This window comes from Rattus norvegicus, chromosome 8 (genome assembly GCF_036323735.1).
Source record: "Rattus norvegicus strain BN/NHsdMcwi chromosome 8, GRCr8, whole genome shotgun sequence".
Taxonomy (NCBI): Eukaryota; Metazoa; Chordata; class Mammalia; order Rodentia; family Muridae; genus Rattus; species Rattus norvegicus.
In genome coordinates, this window is record NC_086026.1 from 128116888 (window position 1) to 128139293 (window position 22406).

Below are 22406 nucleotides of genomic sequence, written 5' to 3' on the forward strand. Positions count from 1 at the left end.
GCCAGCTAAGGCAGAATTTTCAACAAGTCCTGACGTTCAAGACAGATGGGCTCTCCTCAGGATCTAGAGGGCAAATGTGTAGCCTCAGCCAGGAGCCCATGTCTTGCACAGCTGAAGCTCAGGGATCTCCTGCCCCAGGACTGTAAAGGTGAGAAAAGGTCCCCCTCCCTCTTCCTCATTCCTGCCTCCCTCCACCAGAGCATCCCCTCTGAGCCACCGGGGAAGTGGCTGGGGCTTCCGGCTGCCCTTCCTCCCCTGCTCTTCTCCTCTCCAGCTCGAGTGCTCTGAGCCTCCCTGTCTAGGCAACATGTCACCGGGGATGCTGGGGAGCTGCGTCCTTCTGTCACCCCTGGGCCCATCTGACTTCAGGGATGAGTACTGTGTACGGTGCCTGGGGACACACAGATGAGGCCTCTGTATGGCTAATTGGGCCTGTGTGGGCAGCAAGGCGGTACGATCAGGCCCTCAGATGGACTGGGGAATCTTCAAAATAAAAGGAGACTCATTGGTCTACTTATGTTTATGTCTTTATTTTTGCTGAAATTTAAAAAAAAAAAGTGCTGCTTATGAGTCAAACAAGACCTGGGGACATAGCTCAGTAAAAAGCATGCATAAAGGTCTGGGTTCAATCTTTAGAGCCCTAAATAAATTTACACACACACACACACACACACACACACACACACACACACACACACACTCCCCAGAAATGATCAAAATTGGCATTTCCAACATCATGAACGTAACTGGAATGGGCGCTATCATGCAGATACCACTTTCTGAGAACTCGTGTATGTGCGTGTGTGCACACACAGATGCACAACGTAGTTTTATAGGCTAAATCAAACATTTGCTTTGAAATTACTTTAAAAATTTTTATCTTTTAGTCACGTGTTTATGTGTATGCGCGTGTAAGTGCAACGCCCACTGAGGCCAGAAGATGGCGTCAGATCTCTTGGGGCTGGCGTTATAGTTGGTTGTGAGACACGAGGCTTGAACTTAGATCCTCTGCAAGAGTAGTAAAAAGCTGGGTGTAGGGGTTGGGGATTTGGCTCAGTGGTAGAGCGCTTGCCTAGCAAGCACAAGACCCTGGGTTCAGTCCCCAGCTCCGAAAAAAAGAATAGAAAAAAAAAAAAAGCTGGGTGTAACCCCAGAACTTGGGTTGGCTGAGACAGGAGGCTTACCAAATTAACATGGGGTTACACAGTGAGACCCTGTCTCAAAAACCAGCCAACTGGGCCCAGCAAGATGGCTCAGAGGGTAGAGGTGATTGAGCTCTTCGGGAGCTACCAGACGGAACATCCTGCAGGTTCTCCATGGAATATGTGCACGCAAGCCGATGCAGTAAACTTCTAAAACAACCCTTTTTATTTGTTTCGTCAAACCCTTAATGAAACAAATAAGAAAACCAAAGAAATTACTTTTTCCATCACAGTAATTTTCATCAAAGGTTCAGAACCTTTGCTCGCTAACGGGAATACGTTAATGCCTCTCAGTCTTTTGCCCTGGTAATGTCTACCAGGGGCAATACTGAAGCTACCAACGTGTCTATTTCTTGAGGACACAGTTCCAGATTCCTGATGTCAGAACACAGGTGTGGTCCGGGGACAGTCTGTAAGCAAGCCCCAGATCACTTGGCACTCTATCCACGCACGGAGCACTCTCTTCTAGCCTCTGTGTGCCTCTGAGTCTTGCTTGCTATGCTAAACGTCCATTACCACACACTTAATAGAGTGATATCATTGGTTTTAATGTTCACTTAGCACAATCTTTGGTATTGTGTTAAGAAAGCCATCACCTGGGAGCTAGAGAGATGGCTCAGCGGTTAAGCACACTGGCTACCCTTCCAGAGGTCCTGAGTTCAATTCCCAGCAACCACATGATGGTCTATAAACATCGGTAACTCCAGTTCCAGGGGATCCGACACCTGCTTCTGGCCTCCCTGGACTCTAGGCACACACATGGTGCACATGCATACACACAGGCAGAACAACCAAACACTGAAAGAAACCCTTGTTTTAAAAAGTCCCCACCTATTCTGAGACCAGAAAAAAGAATTCTCTCCTCTCCTCTTTTTTAAAGTTTGGTGGTTTATATTATGATTTTTTAAAAAATCTAATATGTATGTGGTAAAGAGTAAATATGTAAATTTTAATAAATTTTTCTCAGGGGTTTGTCAAGTGCTGCAACGTTTTATTAAAAGAGTCTATGTAGAACCCAGTAATCAGAGGTCAATCTTACTGTGTGTGACATTTCTCTATTTATGTAGATCTACCCCACATACCCTTCTGGTGTTAGTTTTTTGGCTCCTCTTGGTGCTAGGATGGAGCCTAGGGTCTGACCTGTTTCTAGACAAGTGTCACCGAGCCACACCCCAAACCCCTCTGCTATTCCTTGGATGCTGTCTGTTCCCGTGACCCTTTTGGTTTGTTTTGAAGATAAATTTTTGTGATATTTTATCAAGTTCATTCCAAATCATTACTAGAATATAGTACTATTTCATTTTTTAAAAATTTATTTATTCTTTTATGTTATGAGTACACCGTGACTGTCTTCAGACACACCAGAAGAGGGCATCGGATCCCATTACAGATGGTTGTGAGCCACCATGTAGTTGTTGGGAATTGAACTCAGCACCTCTGGAACAGCAGTCAGTGCTCTTAACTGCTTAGCCATCTCTCTAGTCCCACTATTTCATTTTTTAAGTGTTATTTTTATTTATTTGTGGGGTGGGGACATGGACATGCCATAGGGCATGTGTCAAGGTCAGAGGACAACTGTAGGGACCTGATTGTCTCCTTTCACCATGTAGGTCAGGGGTGAGAGGTAGGAGGGGGAAGAGGGGGTGGGGGAGAGGGAGGGAGGGTTGGGGAAGGGGTGGTAATGTAAGCCCTCAGGTTTGGTGTCAAATGGCTTTTCCTCACTGAGCCCTCTTAGCCTGAATTAATTACTCTAGAGCCCTAACAACCTCTCTTACGCTTTTGTTATATCTGTTACCGGCAATATTTTTGGGTGTCATTTTTGACAACAGGAAAATAAGAGATGGTGGAGAACTATATTCCCCATCCATATGAACCAGTAGCAGCAGCAGCAGGGACATTTTGTAGCCCGTTTTACAGCTGACCATAGTTTTTTGTTGTTGTTGTTTTGTTTTGTTTTAATATGAGCCATTTCAAACTCCTCCCATCTTTTAATTTAAAAAGTCGAATTAAAAGGCTGTTTGCGTGATCCGTGTGTGTGGTGTGCATTACATATGTGTGGAGGTCAGAGGACATTTCTGTGGAGTAGCTCTCCTGTCCACCTTCCAGTGGGCTCCAGGGATTGAACTCAGACCTCAAGGTTTATGGCAAGGGCTCCATCATCTGAGCTACCTCCTCGGCCTATTTTAGTATTTTTAGTGGGACTCATCTTTTCCCTATGTGACTGTATTATCCACAAATAAAAATCTGGATTTTTTTTCTTGCCACTTTGGGACGTTAACTCAGGGCCTCTCTTGGTACTTTATTACTGAGCTGCAGCCTCGGCCCCCATCTGATCATGGTTACTTTTTATTTCATGTGTATGAGCATTTGCTTGCATGTGTGTCTATGAACCCTCAGAGAGGACATAGGGTCTGTCCTGGAACCAGAGTTGTAGATGGTGGAGAGAAACAATGCGAGTGCTGGGAATCAAACCCAGGCCCTGGGGAAGAGGGCTGGCAAGTGTTCTTAACCACTGAGCCAACTCTCCAGTCTCCCTTTAAAAAATATTTTATTTTATCTTTATGTGTATGGGAGTTTTGCCTGCATGCATGTCTGTGCACCATATGCATGCAGTGCCCTCAGAGGCCAGAAGAGGACGCTGGATCCCCTGGAACTGGAGCTGCCACGTGGTTGCTGGGAATTGAACTCAGGTCTTCTGGAAGAACAGCCAGTGCTCTTAACCCCTGAGCTATTTCTCCAGCCCACTCTCCAGTCCTTTCATGATTGCTTTTTTTTTTTTAAAGTCCTTTGTGTGCTTGCCACGTTCACAAGTATTTGGCTGTGTGCGTGTTCATGTGTGTGAGACCATGCATGTGGAGGTCAGACAGATAACCCTGTGTCAATCCTCACGCTGTTTGAGACAGGGTTTCTTATTTGCTTTGTGTGCTGCAGGCTAGCTGGGCCAAGAGCCGCAGGGTTTCTCCTGTCTCCACCTCCCATTTTGCTAAGTGCTGGGATTGTAGATGTGTGCCAACATATCCGGCTTCACATGAGTGGGAGGGATTCAAACTCAGGTCCTGGCTCAAGTGTGGCAAGCACGTCCCCTCCCCGACACCATCTCCCAGCCTAATTTTAAATTCTTGCGCTTTCTTGTCTTTTTCTTTCTTTCCTTCTTTCTTTTTCACTTCTTTTTCTTCCTTTGTTCCTTTTTCTTTTTTTTTTCTTTTTTTTTTTCTTTTTGTTGTTGTTGTAAAAAGGGCCTTACTACCTTACTTTGTAGCTCTGGCTGGTCTGGAACTTGGTATGTAGACCAGGCTGACCTCAAACTCAGAGATCCCCCTGCCTCTACCTCCTGAATGCTGGGATCAAAGGTGTGCACCATCATCACTGCCTGACCTCTTGCTTTTATATTCACTGATTTTTCTTTCCTATACCTAATCAATCATCCTGTTAAGGACTTAAAGATTACCATTAGATGGTGATTAGTGACCGGAGAGTAGTTAAATGATTCTCTCCATATTCTCAACTTTAATGGAAATGTTTCAAGTGATTTATCTCTAATAGGGGGCAGAGGCTGAGCTTTTCAGTAAACTAAGGAAATATTTTATTCCTTTTGTTGTTGGAGTTTATTCCTTTGCTGGGAACTGAACTTAAAGATTCTCTACCAGAGCCATGAGCAATGGACACTCCCCTTTCTCCCTCCCTTCCTTTCTTTAAGGGTGTGTGTGTGTGTGTGTGTGTGTGTGTGTGTGCGCGCGCGCGCGCGTGTGAAGGTGCCCATGAAGGCCAGAAAAGAGCATCAGATCTCTCTGGAGTGCCCTGTGCCTGTCAGCTTCCCAGTTTGTGTGCTGGGAACCCAAGTCTGGTCCTTACAGGAGCACTGCATGCTCTTAGCCGCATCTCTAGCCGCCATGTTAGAATGGTTTAAATAGCAATGGAATTATTTTCTTCTCTCAGACTATGATGGATTCCATCCTGGGAAACATGAGAAACTAGATTAGTGATTTCTGATAATATTTTCAAGGGATTAGCTATAGAATTTTATGCCAATTGGCTCCTTGTAATTCATTAATTTATATTTTTGTTTAATTAATCACATCCTTTGGTTTGCTCAGGATTGTCTTGTCCTTACATTTATAATTTTTGAACAATTTTATTAATTGATTGAAAACTGAGTGGGAGAGGGGTTGATGAATGGCATCTTCTGGCAAGTATGGAGGTCACCTGGTGTGTGTGGAGGTCACCTGGTATGTGTGGAGGTCACCTGATGTGTGTGGAAGTCACCTGGTGTGTGTGGAGGTCACCTGGTGTGTGTGGAAGTCACCTGATGTGTGTGGAGGTCACCTGGTATGTATGGAGGTCACCTGATGTGTGTGGAGGTCACCTGGTATGTATGGAGGTCACCTGATGTGTGTGGAGGTCACCTGGTATGTATGGAGGTCACCTGATGTGTGTGGAAGTCACCTGGAGTGTGTGGAGGTTACCTGGTGTGTGTGTAAGTCACCTGGAGTGTGTGGAGGTCACCTGATGAGTGTGGAGGTCACCTTCGTGTGTGGAAGTCACCTGGAGTGTGTGGAGGTCATCTGGCATGTGTGGAGGTTTTCTGGTGTGTGTGTAGGTCTTCTCATGTGTGTAGATGTCATTTGGTGTGTGTAGAGGTAACCTGATGTGTGTGTGTGTGGAGGTCACCTGGTGTGTGTGGAGGTCACCTGGTGTGTGTGGAGGTCACCTGGTGTGTGGAGGTCAGACAACAATCCTATAAAGGTGCTTCTCTTTTCCCATCTTTACACGGATTAGAGGGAAGGAACTCAGATGCAAGGTTTGTGTGGCAAGAATTGTTCACTCAAAAACTTTTGAAAAAAGAAAAACAGACCTTGCCAATAGGATTCAGTAGCAGGTTTAAAATAATATATCATAGATATATCCTGAAATGTCAGAACAGTGCCACTTCAGGAAATCTATTTATGTGAACTAAACAGTTTTTAAAGCATAAAATTATCTCAATGGTTGTGAAAACACTTGCAAAAAAAATCTGATAAAAACAGAAAAATTTCTTAATCTGTTCTCTTTATTTACTGATAAAAACATTTCTCTATGAATTTTCCTCTGAGTATAGCACTGGCTGCTTCACACACACTATTCTCAGTGCATTCTCTCTGAGCTTTCCCCAGTCCGTTTTTTCTCTATGTATGCATGTACATGTTATATGCACAAATATATGTATGCATGTATGTACATATGTATGTGTGTACATGTGCATGTACATATGTATGTGTATGCATACATGTATATATGCATGTACGCATGTACATGTCTGTATGTGTGTGTGAATGTACACACACATGTACATATGCATATACATTATATGTAAATATGTATGTGCATGTGTATGCATGTATGTGTGTACATGTGTATATATGCACATTGTATGTATGTGTATATGTACATGTGTATGCATGCATGCATGCATGGATGTATGTACCTACCTACCTACCTATCTCTGTGCTAGGGATCAAAGCAAAGCTTGCATAGTCCAGGCAAATGCATCCCAGGTCTCTAGTTTGGTATTTATAGCATATTCTTTATCTGGGGACTTGTTTTAATAGTGGATTTCATATTCCGGGGCTCCTGTGATAATTAACTGAAATTAATATTTATGAGATATTTAAAACAGTATCTCGTATGCAGTGCTACTTAAATGTCAATAATTTACTAACTTTTTAAAAAATGTCTTTTGCTGTCCTGCTCTTTCTACTTGATATGTCACAAGCCTACTGCTGGGAGGATTCAGCACTTGACTGCCTTTTTTACTGTTTTCCTCCCAGTCATTTTTTTTTTTTTTTTTGCTTTAGGTTTAAATGCTATGCAGTCCCAAGTAGTGGTCATAATATATTTTAAATTTTAAAAAATCGGTGTATTTATTTTATGTGTATGGATGTTCTACCTGAGTGTGTCTGTGTAACACATGTTTGCCTGGTCCACACAGAGGCCACAGAGGGCAGCACGTCCCTGAGGCTGGAGTTACAGGCAGTTGTGAGCTCCCATGTTGGTGGAGAGAAGTGATCCCAGGATCTCTGGAAGAGCAGCCGGTGCTCTTAACTGCTGAGCCATCTCTTTAGCTCCAACATTGCATTTCTAGATGAATTTTACTTTTAACTACATATATGTGTGAGAGATACATGCATGTGGACCCAGGCATCCAAAGAGGCTAGAGCTGTGAGCCACGCCATGCTCATGGGGACATGGACACCTCTGGGAGAGCAGCCATCTTTCTAGTCCCAGTAGTTGTACTTTAACTGTAGGTTGGGGTCTTCACTGTCTTATCTCAAGCTTTTTACCTTGAATTAAGCATTGTTTAATATCGATACACCAACAAAAATGTCCTTTCTTCTGTTGACATGTCTGCTAATGGGAGAGAAAATAATTGGTTCTGAGGGAAGAAGATAATTCTATTGTTATACAAAATATTTTCATGTGGGGCTGGAGAATCAGAAGCAAAAACTGCTTTGCAGAGGATTAGGGTTTGGATTCCAGCACCCATATTGGGCAGCTCACGACCACACGGGACTCCAGGATGACCTGATGACCCCTTCTGGCCTCTATTAACTCCTGCATACATGTGCACATAGACAGATACACACAGAGAGGTACACAAACACATATATACACATGCATGTGTACATAAGACATGCTCAACACACACACACACACACACACACACACACACACACACACACACAGAGACAGACAATCTTCATTGTTAAATTGACCTGATCTAAACTTCCCTTAAAAGCACCCCTGGCCGCCTCTGTGAATATGTTTCCAGACAGGATTAACTGGGCAGTTAATCTATTCGCTCCTAAGTGAGCGGCTTTACTCCCATAGGGTTGGGGGGAGAAACGAAAAAGCAGGATGAGGGATAAAAGCCACCTCTCTCTGCTTCTGCGTCAGCCCAGATGTGGGTAAGCAGCCTTGTGCCTCCCAGCTGTGATGGGCTGACTGTGTGCTCTCACTGTGTGATCCCAAAGCAGGCCTCCCCAGCTGTGATGGACCACGCACTCACTGTGTGACCCCCCTCCCCCAAAGCAGGCCTTCCTCTCTTAAGGTGCTTTTGATCAGATATTGAGGAGAGAAGTATAAAATATACATCTCTAATGCAATGAAATATGAAATTTGAAACTTTTTGAAGCTGATATAACACCAAAATTCCAGATATGGGCATTCATGAAATTTCAGTTTGGGCTGCTCAACTGGTAATTTCACGCAAATGATCTCAAATGGCCAAACCCCTGAGATCAGAACCACTTCTGGACCCAAGCATTTTGGATGAAGGAATTCAGCCAATTTAAATTTTGTTTTATGTTTAGTATTTCTGAGTCAGTTTGTTGCACATAGCTGATATTTTTTCAAGATCAGAGTCCTTTACCTTTTAAAAAGTGAATTTTATCCACTTACATTTATTATTAAAATATGCTTGATCTTGCCTGGCTATATAATTTTCTGTTTTCCACACTTCCTCTTTGTTTCTCTCTCTCTCTCTCTCTCTCTCTCTCTCTCTCTCTCTCTCTCTCTCTCAAGATCTCTGTTTTCTTAAATTCCTCCCCCACCTCAGCACTTTGGAAGGGATACAGTTTGCTTTCTGTTAAACAAGTCGATGACTTTAAACAACACATGCAGACTTCTTTTTCCCAATATATATTTGACGTGGTTTTTTAGCAACAGTGCTTGGCTGACTACCCTGATTAGATTCACCAGATGCTTGCCAAAACTCCTCCTCACTTATGCCAGCCTGAGATTTTCTCCGCACAGCCCAGACTAAATGGCTCTGGCTGCCCTTGTTTGTGGCTGTTTAAAAACAAAACTTGTTAACATATTGTCAAATCATACTTCTCTGAAGCCTACGGAGACTTGGCTCTGGCTGCAGATGGTAAAACAGCGGGACGGGCTGCAAAGTCATGGCTCCAGGCCCGCTCTAAGGCAGGGAGGGGTGAGCACGGTGCTCCCTCTTCTCCTGTTGCCAACTACACACATGCCTGCACCCCACTTCCTTTGAGTTACTCCCTGCTCACTGGCACCTCCCTCAACCACCTCCAGGGCTGGCCCATCTTTGTAGAAGGCCTGTAGGCCCAGAGCTGGTGCCTGTAAGCCAGATGGGAATTCTTTGGAGTGTTTCGAGGCTCCTCCTTGGCTGTCCTCCACCGTGAGTCCCCATGCTTACTCCAGGGAGTCCTCCCCAGCTGCTCCTCCTCCACTTGACCTCACAACTCAGAGTCCTCCCTTCCATTCTCACTCTGTTTCTACCTCGTTTGGATCTTTGACATTTCAAACCTGTGGGGTCTGGTTTCTCCAAGAAGAGTGGAAGACCCTGAGGCACACAGAGAGCTTAGAGAAGACCACTGAATAAACGAAAGGTTAAGGCCACACCTGCCTGTGTTCATATACCTAACCAGAGGCTTTTGAATACAAAGTAGGGGTGAGTGACGGGTGTTTCCATAGAAGCTGATGCACCCACAGAATGTGACAACGTGTGAACTACATGGCTCAGCCTGTGGCCCACACAGAAGACATGGGTGGTGTGGAGTCGCTATGCCTAATCAGTCATGGCTGTAATTTAATGGCCTCACAGCACATCTGATGAAGAGGGCAGGTGGATGAGTTCTAACATGGGAGGCTGGAGATCCAGAGAAAATAATTTCCCTTTCATGGAACAAGGCAGTGGGCTGGACACAGGGCAGGGGCTCTGCTCTGGCCTGCAATAGCTACTGTGGGTGTTGGATTTCTGAGCCTGCTCTGCCCCGAGGTGCCTGGGGAGCACAGAGGCGCTGCCCACTCTCTGACCAGGTGCTCTAGCTGGAGATGTCTCCCTCCTGTCCCTTCCCCCCTTTCCTCACAGCCCTCCCTGTCCCTCCCGCATCCCCAGGAGGTACCAGCGCTCCACTGCTGAGCAGGATCATGAAGATGATGAAAGTCTCGAACCAGCTGTGCTCCACGATGCGGTAGCAGGTCTTGCGCAATCGCCACCAGACCTTCCCTGGGGACTGGGTTGTGTCTACCATGCAGCAGGGACAGCGTCGGACGCAGCCTGTGAGGGAAGGGCGACAGGCCTGTGAACGCTTTGGTCTGACTGGCAGAAGGCTGCCTTTTTGAGGGAATGACCAAGAGGTCGGGATGATGGGGTGCATGGTGTGGGGTCAGAGTGCAGGAGGTCTGTGGGCGCTCTCTGCAGAGCTGGACTGAGCAGGGGGCAGGGCTGGCAATGGCATGGGTGCCGGCCTGCTCCCCTTAGGAAATGAACTCTGGAAATACTTATCTCCCATGACCTACCCCCTTGGGAATGGCGGAGCCCCAAGTGACCGTCAGCACTGCAGCGACAGGCATATGATGGAAAACCTTAGCTATGATCCCATTTACAAAGGTGTGGGTGTCAGTTACCGACTTGGCCATAGACCACAGTCCCTTGGCTACACAGGGAAAGACTCCATGTACAGGGCATGGCAGACTTGGGGTAAGCTGGCTCACACGTGCCTGCCACGCCACAAGCATGGGGCTGTCATCCCTTAGTGATGCTGTCCAGCCCTGCACCAAGAGCAGGCCCACTCTGACCCACATCACAGGAGAATGTTAAAGGAAAGCAGACTCTAGCTCAGGGTGAGGCATGGCACGGCCTAGGTGCTGAGGAACTCTGGTTCTCCTGTCCCCTTACCTTCAGTAAAGCAGTCCTCTGGGTCCTTGACGTCCTCACCAAGGTCTGGGATTTGCTCCAGGAGGTCGGCGGTGTTGGTCATGTCAGCTGTGCTGCCCTCGGAGTAACTGTCCTCAGGGGTCTGTGGGGGAGGGGAGGGATAGCCGTGGTGGGCTGAGGATCAGCCTCCAGCGCCAGCCTAGCATCTGGGGGAAGCCTAGGTTGAGTCCAGAGGGCTCCCACTTTGCACACCGTGATTCTGAGGTGGGGGTGGGTCAATGCCTGCCACAGAGCCACTGAAGGAGGGAGGAGTGGAGGCTGGACTTCAGGATTCCCCGGTCTGTGGTTCTGGTGTGTGGGGTTTAGGGCTGCGGTGTGTTGGAATGAGGGGATTGGGGATTACTCAGCGTAAGGAATGCATCTAGCTTGGACAGGACAGACAAAGTGGGGGGACTATAGGAGCACCCATTGGCACACAGACACAGATCCAGAACAGAACCAAAACCAAGACAGGCACACAGCAGCAGGTCAGACATGCAGAGAACATGCCAGCAGCGGACCATGCTTCCCACTCAGCTCACACAGATGTTAGAACTGGGGCAGAGAAAGCGCTGGAACCTCTCCACCCTGGCCCTAGGCCTTGATAACTTGTTTGGTCCTCTAGGTCAGCAGTTTTCAACCTTTGAGTTGCAACCCCTCCGGCAAACCTCTATCTCCCCAAATATTTACATCATCATTGATAACAGTAGCAAAATTATAGTTATGAAATAACAACAAAGTAACTTTATGGTTGGGGGTCACAGGAGAAACTGTATCAAAAAGCATTAGGAAGGCTGAGAACCCCTGCTATAGGACATTTGATAACCTGTGAGTGTCTGTGCCTTGTGACTGTGGGTAATGCCACATGTCTATGGGTAGGTAGAACACCCTGCCCTACCACTGTGAAACCTGCGGCCTAGCTGGCCCCTTCTCCAGAACAGTTTAGCCAGTGGACTGCCAGTTGGTGATAGCACAAGGGTGTGGTTTGATACTTTGTAGCTCTGCACTAGCACACGTTGAAGTCTACTTCAGAAAACCTGCTCTTGGCCTTGGTCTAGCTCCCTTCTTCTCTGAATCTGCTTCGACTGTGTCCTTCTTGGCCTCTCTAGGGAGCACTGACCCTATAAGTCATTTACACAGAGGTCCTTGTCCCTATTTCTGCTTGTGGGAAACAGAACTTAACAACATAAGAGTCAGGAGGGCCTCTGTAGAGAAAGGACCCCCTCATCCTGTCCTACTCCACTCCCACCCTCCTAACCCCACCCCATCTGCTTCCTGTTTCCGTCCCCTCTCAGCTGGCTGCCTGCGGCCAGTCTAGGCTCTCTACTGAAGGCTGGGGCCTGGCCCTGCGGCTCCTGCTGCCTTCTTTCCCCTTCCTGGGATGAATCCCCATCTGCCCATCTGCACCTCCTGTTTCTCCTGATTCATCACCTCCAAGGTTGGTGGTTTCAGGGGAGGGGACAGCCTGCTTGGAGTGGCCAGAGGGGTGGGGCTGAGTCTCCTGGCCCATGGTTTTGAGGCTGGCTATCCCAGGTGGGGTTTTTGCAGGCTCTGAGCTGAGCAAGGCCTGGAAGGCTGTCAGGGAGTTCTCGGGATCCTACTGCAGGAGGGAGGAAGCTCCTTCCCTTTGCCTCTTCCCTTCTTCCTGTCTGAGACAGGAATTCACTGCAGCTGCTGTAGACCTAGAACTTCTGGGCCTGAGGCTGCACTGGGATTACAACTGTGGACCGTGACTCCCAGTTTATGCTGTCCGAGGGCTGGAACCCAGGGCTTGTGCACCAGGCAAGCATTCTACCAACCCAGCTACAGGCCCAGCCTGGAAGAAGTCCTTTCCCTGGGACTACCACATCATTTCTCTCGCCTCTTCTGGGACACAAGCATCTGAAGGGAAGAAGCCTTAAAACTCACACTCTCTCCCGAGGCTTGGGATCCTGGATCCTCCTACTCCATGTCAAGTGTTAGGCCATCTAGGGAGAAGGCTGATTCACTCAGTGAGGACACGCACCAGGGCCTCGTGCTCCAAGACCAGCCATGATGGCAGAGCATCCTAGGGCCTGTCTTACAGGACCAAAGTCACAAGCACAGGGCTGAGGAGGGAGGTCACCCTGCACTCTCTGAGCACATGACTTCCTTTCCACACGCTTGAAGCAAGTGAGGCCGAACAGCGCGGTTGTTTGGCCCTTGACTTGGGGCCTTAAAACTCAGATATGCAGAGGGGCCAGGCAGGTCACACATGCAATCGGGCAGGTGGTGCTGAGGCAAACCAGAGAGCTCCAGCGGGAGGCTGAAGAATGGCTACCTCCTGTCTGCAACATGGAGTGCCATTCTCAAGTTTTCAAGAGAAACAAGAAATGCAGATTTAAAAGAAAAAAAAAGGACAAAAAATCCCACAAAAGCTCCCAAGTGTGTGTCAATTAATCCAAAGGAAAGCCACAGTAAATCCTGATGACAGGCTGAGATGCCCCATTCCCCCCCCCCTTTTTTTTTCTTTGCAGGGAAGACAGGGGAAAGGCATAAGCTGACTGATGTGGTGAGGACTGTTCTGAAGATCAGTCAAGTCCTCCTTGGATACGGGGAGTCACAGGACAAACGCTTGCTGATTGGCACAAGAACACGAGGGCAAAGCGTGAGGAGAAGGGTGAACACTCGGGAGGACTACTCAGTCAGGCTTCAGAGTCCTGAGCTGGTTGATTTCCTCGTGGCGTGGCCATGGGGTGGGTACTGTCTCTCCCTGTCAGGACACTGGTTTCCCACCCTCCTCTCTGTAACACGCCTCCATGCTGTCTGTGACACACTGGCTCTGTGGCCTCATGGCCTGGCCCTGGCCCCAGCAGCAGACCCCGCCGTTACCTCACCGCACCCCGGGGCCTGGGGCTCCGTTTTCTGCTCTTGCTGCCAGTCTGCCTGAGATGTACTGGCCCCAGCTTCAGAGGACGTGGTCTCTGACACCTGGCTCCAGGCCCTGGGCTCCTGGTAGGGCTCGTGGCCACCAGACACAACTTGGGATTCCTGCTGAAAAGACCCCATGAGCAGAGCCCAAACACCCGGGGCAGAGGGTCTCCAGGGCCCTGGCTATGTGGGCTGCAGCCCCTGCCCACTGCTTCCTGGCCTCTTCATGAACTTCCATCAACTAAAGACCCTTCTTCTGCAGACTTAGGTCAGTAAGTGAGAGGTTCTGGGAAAGTATGGGAAAGGCCCTGTGGCCAAAGCTCAACGTATTTAAGATTCCCTGAACGGGTGCGGCCCGGCCACAATGCCCATCTTACAAATGCTACCAACTCTACTCAGGAGGATGCACTGACTTCCCAAGTTCTGAAGATACTGCAGTTAGCCTGCACCAATTCCCACAAGGCACACACACACACAAGCACGCACGCATGTCTACACACACACACACACACACACACACACACACACACACACACACCACACACACACACGTGAGTGTGCCCAAGCACACACGTTTATCCTGGCTCCAGGGGAAAGGGAAAAGAGGGAACAACCAGAATCCAACTCTCATCTCCTGTGCAGGAGATACTATGTTGGTCCTAGTGACCCCAGCTCTCCCTCCCTCAACCACCCCTGTTAGAGTCCTACAACTCGAGTAAAAGAGCCAAGGCTGGTCTGTGAGGCCAACTGAGGCAGGAGGAGGCAGAGCCCCGGGGCCTGGCCCAGCTAATGCCAGCTGAGGAAGCAGCCAGGAAGGGATGCGGACACGGAGGGAGAACTGGTTACGCTTGACCTAGGGACCTAAGGAGCTGCACGGAGCCCAGCTCAGGTCAAGGGAAACCTGGGGGACAGACCCTCTGCTTTGTCCAGACTCTGGTCCTAAGTGTTAAAAATAACAGGTTGAGAGATAAGATAGTGGTGTCCCTGACACCTCCGTCTCAGGGGTACTTATTTTTAAATCTCAGAATCAGCCTCAGGCATGGGAGGAGGGAAAAGAGATGGCTGTGAGGTCACCGAACAGTGGCCCTCTCTCACAGGGACATCTGTCTCTGCTGGCCTGGGGCTGGACCACGGTCAGAGCTGGGGGTGGGGTGGGCGACTGGGAGATTCATCAAGAGTTCTTAGGCATGCCGGTCTGTAAGGTTAGCCAGGGGTGAATACTGATTAACAGGATAAATGGGCAAGCTGGAGTTGGCTCCCTCCTGAGGGGCCAGCTGCCATGGGGCTTCCTCTCCCCTCCTGTGCCATGGCTGAGGTAGTCTGGTTGAGGCTAGGAGCTGCACTCTGGACTCCATACAAGCAGGTGGCTGTCCCATCAGGACGGGATGGAGGGGTAGCTGACCTGTTTGCTGGACTCTTCCTCTGTGCCAAGGCTGTTCTCTTCATCCTCTTCCTGGTCTTCAGTGTCTGACTCAGCCACGGCGATGGGCACACACACAGGCTCCGAATCCCCAGGGGTGCCCTGGCCGGGTCGCTTGTCCTCCTCGAATCGTGTTTCCTTGCGGGCTGGGGGCACCTTCTCCACCTCTGGGGGTGGTGGGGACCTGGGGGCGGTGATACAGCTGGGCAGCTGGCTGTGGGTGGCAAGAGCCGCGGGCTTCTTAGGTCGCCGCCGCAGGATCCCGCAGCAGAAGTCCCAGGTGGTCCGCTTGACAAAGCGCAGGCCCCTCTGGATGCGAGCCAGGGCCAGCTGGAGGTTGTTCATCTCCCCATCCTCGTCAGGGGCTGTGAGGTTGTCTGCGCTGAAGGAGCTGAGCAGCAAGGCCAAGAAGAGATTCAGGACCTGTTGAGGCAACAGCTCAAGTTCACCCAGGCACTGCTGGACTCTGGAGGGGAAACTGAGGCCCTAAGAGAATTGAATACTCCTGACGACAAAAGCTCAGAAGCACAGGGCCCAGGACACTGGGCTCTCACCCACCCCTCTCCTTCTCTTCTGTACGGAAGCTTTATCTATGAAAGAAAAATGAATCAAAATTCTTTCTGCGAAAAGCTCAGGCAGCCCGACTGCAGATTCAGGTCCCTTGTATTACAGCTCAGGGTCATGGGGAGAGCATCTGTCATCCAGTGTCGAGGGCTAGAGATGAGAAGACAATGAGGGACTTGGCCACGGTTACATAGGTTGGTGGAAGAAGAGCTTTAACCAGGCACCGGCCTCTACACTCTGGCCTTTCCTTTTCTCCCTGAACCCCTCTGGACTAATGAGGCAATGGGTACGGTGGGAAGGCCTCAGGGCTCCCTCCTGGGAAGTGAGGAGACAAGGCAGAAGGTCCTCGGAGAAACCACTCCCAACTTAAAGAGCTTTGGAAGGGCTGGGGAGTCCCTGGATAAAAGGGAGGCATTAGCTCCAGTTCCCAGCAGAGGTGGGCTACCTGTGGAGCATTCTGCCTGTCCTAAGGTGGTCTTGGCACCTATCCATGTGAGGGTCACAGGGAAGCGAGCGGAGAAAGGAGGTGGGGAACACGAGTGTCTCAGATTGACTGTGGGGTGTGACACATCTGGATGGATGTCCCAGGACAAGGATACTGCCTGGCCCCACTGAGGGGAAAGAGGATGGCAGCAGGCCTGTAGGCATTCCCTGGCACCAGGTGTCTCCTGTCAGTCCCCAGGAAAGAGTTCAGCTGAAAGGGTCCTGTAGCCAGGTGGCCACAGGAATCTCTGAGCCCCTGCCCCTCTCCCTCTCGAGCTCCAGAGGGATGCGCCCCACCACAGGGAGTCCATATCTGTCAGGAGACAGAGGGTGAGCACTGTGGTGAAGGTGGTGGTGACAGTGAGGACCAGGCCTCGGTAAGGAACCACTGATTATAAACTAACATGCATCCCCACAGCCAGCAAAGGCTAAAGGTGCTTCTGGGCCAACTCTACAGAGAAGTGACCGCTTCCGACACCTGGTCAGAAGGACCTTTTTCATGTCCTTACCAGGGACTCAGGATTTAGTACTAATCAAAACCGCTGACCTCCAGCCTGGCCCCTGGCTTCTGGCTTCCTCCGAGTCTAAGCGCAGCCTGCATGTCCCCACCACCCACTGTAGGTCCTCCTTGTGGTCCATGTCCCTCACCAACTCCTGGTCCCACAAATCCTGACTCCCCAGGGAGCCCTGGATCCACGCTTCAGGCAAGGGAGGAGGCCATGTCCACCCACTCGGGACCCGAGGGCCTCCCATCTCCAGCTTCCAAAATTTGGTTTCTTCCAGGGCTTCCCTGTCAATCATGTGTGGCTCCCGGCCTTGCCTGGTCCCTTCCCATTTCAGTAGCGAGCTTGCTTCCACCCACGCGGCTGGCCCCAGCAGCAGCCCAGTTCCTGAGGCGGCAGCGTGGGCTGGCAGTAGCATCGTCCCTCCTCCAGAGCCTCTAATCTTCTTGTCCCCAGGCAGATCCGCTCAGAAATGGCAGGCTCTGTGTGAGGGGCGGCTCAGCCTGGCATTGGCCTGAGCGCCGCGGGCACATTTTGCTTTTGCTTCTTTTTGGAGCAGAAAAGAATCTGGCAGCCCTTGGGGTCAGGTAAGGGATTAAGTGAGGCTCCACCCCAAGGGGCAGCTTTTTGAGGGGACAAAGAGGATGATGGGGCCCTGAGCTTTATGTCTGGGGACTGAGAGGGTGGACAATCTGTTGGGTCCTGGCCGGGCCTGACTGAGGCACCTGGATACTGAAAACAGGCAGGTTTGGGGAATGGCTCTGCAGTTCTGATTCCACAGCAGGCTGGAAAGTGGATCTAAAGCCCCTATGTGCCTATGTGCTGGCTGGTGAGACACTGTGCTGCCCAGAGGGACATGGTAGTCATGTGGGGTCAGACTGTGCAAGTGTCCTGTGCTGGTCACCTATGTATCCAATAAGGTGGTTCCCATCCTGAGTCGATGACTAACTTTGATCTCGTCTCTTCTGAGCAGGAAGCCTTGCTTAACTTTCCTAGCTGGGGAGGGGTGGTTCTCAGGGCTTCTCCCTTGGGGCACTGACCAGTTATTTCTGTCTTAGGGTCATTCCCCCACATCTCTCAAGTTGGTTGAGTGCCAAGAGTGTGTGGGCTAGGCCACACTTCCCTCTGAAAGCCCGCTGACACCACCATAATGGTTGGCCTGCAAGAAACGCTTAATGAGACTTGTTACTCTGAGTTGAAAACCATGTAGTAATTCACTGGTAACAAATCAATAAGCAAGTGAATGAATCAAAAACAAGCAAATAACGGATACACATGTAGATGGCATGTAGACGAATTAACAGGCAAAACGCAGGGAAGGGTGACCGAGTCAGTGTGAACGGCTTGTTGGGTGGATCAATGAATGGATGGCAGCAGTGAACGAGGGGTGGGTGGGTAGGCTGAGTAAGGGATGAATGGAAAAGGTCTATGAGCAGGTATGAATGTGTGTGTGTGTGTGTGTGTGTGTGTGTGTGTGTGTGTGAGAATGGGAAATTGGCAGACATATGACTGAATGAGTGGATGTGGCAAAAGGGTGAATGGATGCATGGATGATGGATGGATGGATGATGGATGATGGATGGATAAATGGATAAATAGATGGATGGATAGATGATGGATGGATGATGGATGGATGGGTGGGTGGGTGATGGATGGGTGGGTGGGTGATGGATGGATGGGTGGGTGGGTGATGGATGGATGATGGATGGATGATGGATGGATTGATGATGGATGATGGATGGATGGATGGTTGGTTGGATGGGTGCATGCATGCATGAATGGATGGATGGATGGTTGGTACTAATCAGACAGACTGATGAGACAGTGATAGTGAGTGGGTGACTAAGAGGATAGACGGCTGCACAGGTGAACATACTGACACAGGTCGACAGATGAAAGTGAGTAGTGAATTGATATGCTCATGTTAATTGCACAGGTGGATGGCTAAGTGTGCGCACAGGCACCAGGATGGACAATTGAGTAGAAAGAAAAAGATGGGTAAGTGAGCAAGCAGAAGAATGAGGGGGTTGATGGAGCAGAGGCTTATGGGAAGGTGGACAGTTTGACGGACAGCTAGGTGACTGGCCAGAGAGAAGGAAATGGTGGTAACTGGATGATGGGATGGATGGGTTGGGGGACTTCGGGGTGCATCCTGAGGCCCTTGGCTGACTCACCACAAGGTTGCCAATGACCATGACGAGCAGGAAGACCAGCAAGCACAGCGACTGCCCAGACACCTCCATGCAGTCCCACATGGTCTCGATCCACTCCCCACAGAGGATGCGGAAGATGATGAGGAAGGCGTGGAAAAAGTCCATCATGTGCCAGCGGGGCAGCAGGCCGGAGTCGCTGATGCGGTGCCTCAGCTCCGAGTAGTTCTTGCCGAAGAGCTGCATGCCCACCACGGCGAAGATGAAGACGATGATGGCCAGCACCAGGGTCAGGTTCCCCAGGGCGCCCACGGAGTTCCCGATGATCTTGATGAGCGTGTTCAGGGTGGGCCAGGACTTGGCCAGCTTGAAGACCCGCAGCTGAAGAAGGAGGGAGAGGAGGTGTCTTTGTGGTAGACCTGGGTTGCTGTTTCTCAAGGACACTGTAATGTCCCCAGCTCTTGCCCGAAAGCCCTGGGAGGCCTGTTCTCCTAACGCACACCCCAATTAGTTTCTCTTAGGGAATTCCTGTTAGATTTCGGCACAGTCTGCGGAAAGCCTGCTGGGCTCCAGTCTGAGCCCTTAGCCCACTTAGCCCTTAGCCCTTTCTCTGCCCCACACTAAACCTCCTACCTGTTACTCTCATCTCCAGGAGCTTCCTAGTGCATTCTCCCAGCCTGGTGTGTCTTTCCTTTCTTGGAACTGTTCCCATCAGATACTTTAGGCCAGCATAGGCCATTTGACTCACCAGTTACCGCCATCTTTCGTCTCGCAAGCACAGAGAAAGATGGCGGGTACTTCCTATTTATTGCACACCCAGGCTGTCCCTGCTTAGGATGGATTGACTTAATCTCAATTTCTGATAACCACGTAAGGTTGGCATGGTTACTGCCCTCCTTTGGTCCTCAAAGGAAAAGTGACTCTAAGTCCTGTGGCTCACAGGAATGGGACCAAGATTAGAGCTTAGATTCTGGGGTTTCCTGCTGCTCCCACATACCCCACGAGAACCGCCACAGTCCTCTAGGATACTATCCCTGATCATACCACCAGTCCCAAGTGGACCTCAGGCATTCTGAGCTCCAAATCCACAGGGCAGATTCGGTGACATCTGAGACCCACCGAATCTGCCTCTGCAGTGTCAAAAGATCCTGGGTAATTTAAGCACTTGCAAGTTTAAAAAAATGCAATGTCCTGAGTGGGTCACCCATAGACCTGGGTGTGCCTATTAGCTTATGGCTTTATCTCCTGAGTTCTGTCTCTCATCTGTGAGCTGGGGATGTCTTAACACGCACCCCACTCCTGGTTCCTGTTGGGACTAGGGAGGTACATGAAAGGCTATGAAACTGTCAGCTCTCTCCCCCCCCCCCCCGAGGAATGCCCACCTCCACCTGTCATCCCCACACTGGGGCAGGCACCCAGGAACACTTATCAGTGTCTTGACCTCACCAGGACATGACAGAGCAGAGCAAAAGTATCTGGACAGTGGCTGTAGAGAGGTGTTTCAAGCCCCCACCCCCCTCTGCAGTGGGTCCAGGCAGATACCAGACGGAAGGAACGTAGCACAGACAAGTTGCCCATGCGGGACAGCCCCAGCTCCATGAGACTGAGGATGACGATGATGCTGTCGAAGATATTCCAGCCCTGCTGGAAGTAGTAGTAGGGGTCAAGGGCGATGATCTTGAAGGTCATCTCCGCTGTGAAGATTCCCGTGAAGACCTGAAGAAGAGAGAAGGAGTCGGTGGGGCCTGAAGACCCTGGGCAGCAAGCACCATGCTTCCTGACTCTTGCCTTGCCAGTGTCTTCCCCAGGGCCTCTTGGCGACTGGCTAGGCTCATCGGCTCAGAAAAACCTGTATTCATCACAGGCTCTGCAGAAGGAGGGTCTAACAGCCACCTGCAGGGGCAGCTGGGGCAGCCATAGCATCCTTATACAGCTCCAGAGCTCCTGGCCTTTGCTTCTGCTTCTCCCCAGGTTTCCACCTTTCTCCTCAGAAAGCACCCTTACCCGCAGAGCCATCTCCCCAGCCCATGTGTATTTAAGAAAACTCATCCAAAAGCCAGACAGTATCACTGTCCCCATTTCACAGGTAAGGACATCGAGGCACCGAGAGATGAAGCAGCTGTCTAGGGTCACACAGTTAGAGAGCTCAAGAGCCTGTTGAAAGCCATTGTCACAGGTTGGCCCGACCGCTGGCCTGCAGCCCACATGTGGCTAAGGCCCAACATGAGTAAACTTAAAAGTTGAAATTAAACTTTTTTTTTAATTTCCTAGTTCTTGAGTGTGAGCTTCCTAGATGATAATGTCATGCTGCAATGTCTAAGGCTGGATGCGCTCTCCCAGAGACATTCCTGAGGGAAGGAACAATGTGGCCGATTTCCCAGGTTTGTTGACTTGTGACAAAACAACCCAACGTTGGCTTCTGCAGCTCCAAATACAGGAGCCTGTGGTGTTGGCAGGCAGCCATGACCACCCAATGTCCTACCGGCATGATCCCCAGAGGAAGGTATATCTGCTGAGGGTAGGGGCAGCTTGGTCATGGTAAGGAGCTGGTGGTTGGCCCAAGGAGGCACTCAGGAGCTTCTGGAAGGGGAGGGTGTTAGGTGGCACACCCTGGGAACTGTACCAGGCCTGTAGCAGACATGGAGACATAGGGGTCAGCATGGGTACTGTGAGGTTAGCCGGCCTGGGTACCCTCAGGAACGCTGCCAAAGCAGAGACCACATGGCCTTTTGTCTCTGTTCAGATGGCACTCTGAGGAAGTGGGCTCTGGTCCCATCCTCACTGCTTAGACAGTGGAGTTTGGAGTTTGAGAGATGATTCTATTGTTAAAAGCACAGATTGAAGGTTGGGGATTTAGCTCAGTGGTAGAGCGCTTGCCTGGCAAGCGCAAGGCCCTGGGTTCAGTCCCCAGCTCCGGAAAAAAAAAAAAAAAGCACAGATTGCTCTTCCAGAGTATCCAGTTCAATTCCCAGCACCCACATGGCAGCTTACAACTGGCTATAACACCAGGTCCGTGTGTGTGTGTGTGTGTGTGTGTGTGTGTGTGTGTGTGTGTATGTGTCACCCTCTAGTGGCCTCCTTGGGCACTGCGCACACATGGCACACATACAGACATACAGATAAAACACTCATACACTGGGGCTGGGGATTTAGCTCAGTGGTAGAGCGCTTACCTAGGAAGCGCAAGGCCCTGGGTTCGGTCCCCAGCTCCGAAAAAAAGAACCAAAAAAAAAAAAAAAACCAAAAACAAAAACAAAAACACTCATACACAATGAAGAATCTTTTTTTTTTTTTTACAAGGGTGGGGGGTCCTTTTGAGATAAGGTTTCACGGAGCCCAGACGGGTCTCAATCCTGACTCTTCTTGACCGTGGTGTTTATCTTTCATGAGACTACACAATGCACAGTGTAAACCCTGGCTGAACAGGTGACACCGTGACTCCTTCCCATGCTAATTAAATACAGCTTACAGCTCCCTTTGTTTTTCTAGTATTGT

The 22406-nt window shown here is 49.9% G+C and overlaps 1 protein-coding gene across 6 annotated transcripts in view; it reads right to left on the bottom strand.

The window, feature by feature from the left end:
- Positions 1–22406, bottom strand: part of Scn5a (sodium voltage-gated channel alpha subunit 5) — a 97903-nt gene that overhangs the window by 18275 nt on the left and 57222 nt on the right. For 2 of the 6 annotated variants that reach the window (NM_013125.3, XM_017595481.3), the window contains 6 exon segments: positions 10109–10263; positions 10885–11005; positions 13753–13911; positions 15194–15634; positions 18936–19292; positions 20454–20627. In NM_013125.3, the coding sequence (NP_037257.2) occupies positions 10109–10263; positions 10885–11005; positions 13753–13911; positions 15194–15634; positions 18936–19292; positions 20454–20627 (1407 nt within the window). 6 annotated transcript variants of the gene reach the window in all.